We start from the raw sequence: 2503 nt of genomic DNA, 5'->3' as shown, positions 1-2503 counted from the left end.
GTTGTGGTCTTCTCTCCTTCCTTGGGAATTCTCTTCTCTCCTTGGAAGTTCTCTTCCTTTTTATACAGTTCAACTGTAACGCAAAACAATTCAAAAGCGAAACCTTTGGACCTCCATCAAACCTGGCCTGTCACTTCTTTGTAAACAACTTCTCCAGGTGTCCGAAGTTCTTTGTTGTTTACTGAGTTGGAAGTCTGGTGGTTTCCCAGAAAGGCTTGTTTTCCTCACAAGAACTTACAGTGCCCCCTTGAAAAAGCATTTCCAGGGACTGTTTTTCAAAGTCAAGTGGCCTTTACATGACCCCATTTGAAAACACCAAAGTTGAACATTTCTTCAATCTTTCAAAAATTAATCCTCAACAAATATATTTAACAAAACACAGAGGCATTTTCATAACTGTTTAAACAATCTCACCCTCTAGTGCTGTATTTTATGATCTAGCAGAAGGATTTCAATGCTTGTGACGTCTGTCTGGAAGAGGCTTTCGATTCTGTTTATTCCATGCATTGTAGATGATGGGAACAGTGTAGGTAAACAGGTAGATATTTGGGTGACCTCAAGACACATTAATCGAATCACTGAGGCTTCATCATTGTACAAGTGTTCGGATTAAGTAGGATGGGAAGGGGGACATTGAGTAAGACCTTGCAGGGTATATGTACTTCAGACAGATAAAGAGAATGACTGAGACTGGAAAGGGGGAAGGAACAGGTAGAATGAAAGAGAGAGTGAGAGAGAGAGAGAGATAACCAGATGGGAAGAGAGATAGAGTCGGAGAGAAAAGAGAGATAAAAAGTGAGGGAGAGAAATAGCGGCGTGAATATTTCAGGTGGATAAACTTGTCTCCCTCCCAATCTCACTCACTGGCTCAGCCTCCAGCTGCCTCTTCCAACCCAATCTTAACCCTCAAATTCACCACCTATCCTACCAATTACACCCGATCCAAACACATCTTTTGTTTCTTTACTAGTGGCATTACCACTGCACTTGGCTTTATACCAGGAAAACTTTTTTTGTGATTTCATCTCTCCTGCCCTCCACACTAACACTGATATACCCTGTTGGTCTTTTTCACGACCCTTCCTCCCCCCACGCCCCTTTCATTACATTTCTTACTTTTACTAGTTCTGATGAAAGGTCACACAGATCCTGAACCGTTAGCTCTGTTTTTTCTTTCAACCAATGGCTGCCTGACCTGCTGTGTATTTACAGCATTTTCTGATCAGTAATTTCTTTGCTTCCTTTTCTCTCTCTTCCAGTTAACTTGGTGGCGATTGTGATCCTGTCCCGAGGAAAGTGTGGTCTCTCCAAATGTATCACTCTTTACCTGGTGGGAATGGCAGCAGCCGATCTCCTGGTCGTTATCTTTGATCCCTTATTGAAATGGACTGTTCCAACTTACTTCCCAGAATCATTCCTGTTCATTACTTCCATGTGTTTTCTCATTTCCTTCATGAAATTTGCAGCCACGGTGCTTTCTGTCTGGCTCACAGTCGCTTTCACTTTTGATCGATTTGTGGCCATTTGTTGTGACAAGCTAAAAACAAAATATTGCACCAAGAAAACGGCAGCTGTGGTTGTAGGAACAGTGAGTGTGCTGGCCTGTTTAGTGTCTCTCCCCTTATACTTTTCACAGGAATCACGATATATAATTGATAATGTTGCCAGGGGCTGTGCTTATAAGCCGAGCTTCTTTACATCCCCCGCATGGGTCGCATTTGAATTGTCTTACTACATTTTAACCCCTTGTGTCCCGTTCGTTCTGATGTTACTGCTCAATGTTCTGACGGTCAGACGTATTGTAGTGAGCATTAAAATCCGCAGGGAACTCCGGGGCCGCAGCAAGGGAGAGAATCACAAGGATCTAGAGATGGAGAGCCGAAAGAAATCTATTATTTTACTCTTCAGTATATCCAGCAGTTTTATACTGTTATGGGCGACCCGGGTTCTGTATGTCATTTACCGTCGAATTACAGATATTCGGTCTTATCATCCTGGCCCTGACCCTCGCCGTGACGTAGACCATTCATCAGTAATGCTGCAGGTTCTCAGTTCCTGCACCAACACGTGTATTTACGCTGTGACCCAGACTAAATTCAGACAGGAGCTGAAGAACGCAGTGCAATACCCTTTCAATCTCATTGTTAAATTAGTTAAATCATAGAAAGAGCTGAAGGGCTTCAAATAATGGAACTAAATCCCATTTCATATTCCATTCCCTACCCTCCCCACCGGAAAAAAGTATGTTTTATATTCGCATCACAGAGCCCTTAAATGATCTTAAATATGATTCTGAGATTATATTTTATTGGTAATCTGACCTATTGAGTTGGGACTTGCTTTGCAGACGATTCATGAGTTGTTTCTCAAGAGGTATCACGAAAGAGCTCAGCTGGACTTCAAATAAACCCGCAGTGGACCGACAGTGAAAATGAACAAATTGCCAATCACAGTGGGGGCTGTGGGCCTGATCAGAAGGGGGATTTCCACATCAGTGGAGAGA

At 42.7% G+C, this 2503-nt stretch overlaps 1 protein-coding gene across 1 annotated transcript; it reads left to right on the top strand.

Annotated features, from left to right (window-relative positions):
• The first annotated feature begins 1336 nt into the window (after positions 1 to 1336).
• On the top strand, positions 1337 to 2164 carry LOC137376704 (neuropeptide receptor 22-like). Its single transcript, XM_068045678.1, has one exon. The coding sequence runs from the start codon at positions 1337 to 1339 to the stop codon at positions 2162 to 2164; it is 828 nt and encodes a 275-aa protein (XP_067901779.1).
• Positions 2165 to 2503: the final 339 nt, after the last annotated feature.

The sequence above is a fragment of the Heterodontus francisci genome, chromosome 13 (genome assembly GCF_036365525.1).
Source record: "Heterodontus francisci isolate sHetFra1 chromosome 13, sHetFra1.hap1, whole genome shotgun sequence".
Taxonomy (NCBI): domain Eukaryota; kingdom Metazoa; phylum Chordata; class Chondrichthyes; order Heterodontiformes; family Heterodontidae; genus Heterodontus; species Heterodontus francisci.
The sequence above is the reverse complement of the archived record's forward strand: the minus strand, read 5'-3'. Positions and strand labels throughout refer to the sequence as shown.

Excerpts from the sequence above, each read along its gene's own strand:
- LOC137376704 (XM_068045678.1), top strand. The coding sequence starts at position 1,337 with ATGGCAGCAGCCGATCTCCTGGTCGTTATCTTTGATCCCTTATTGAAA.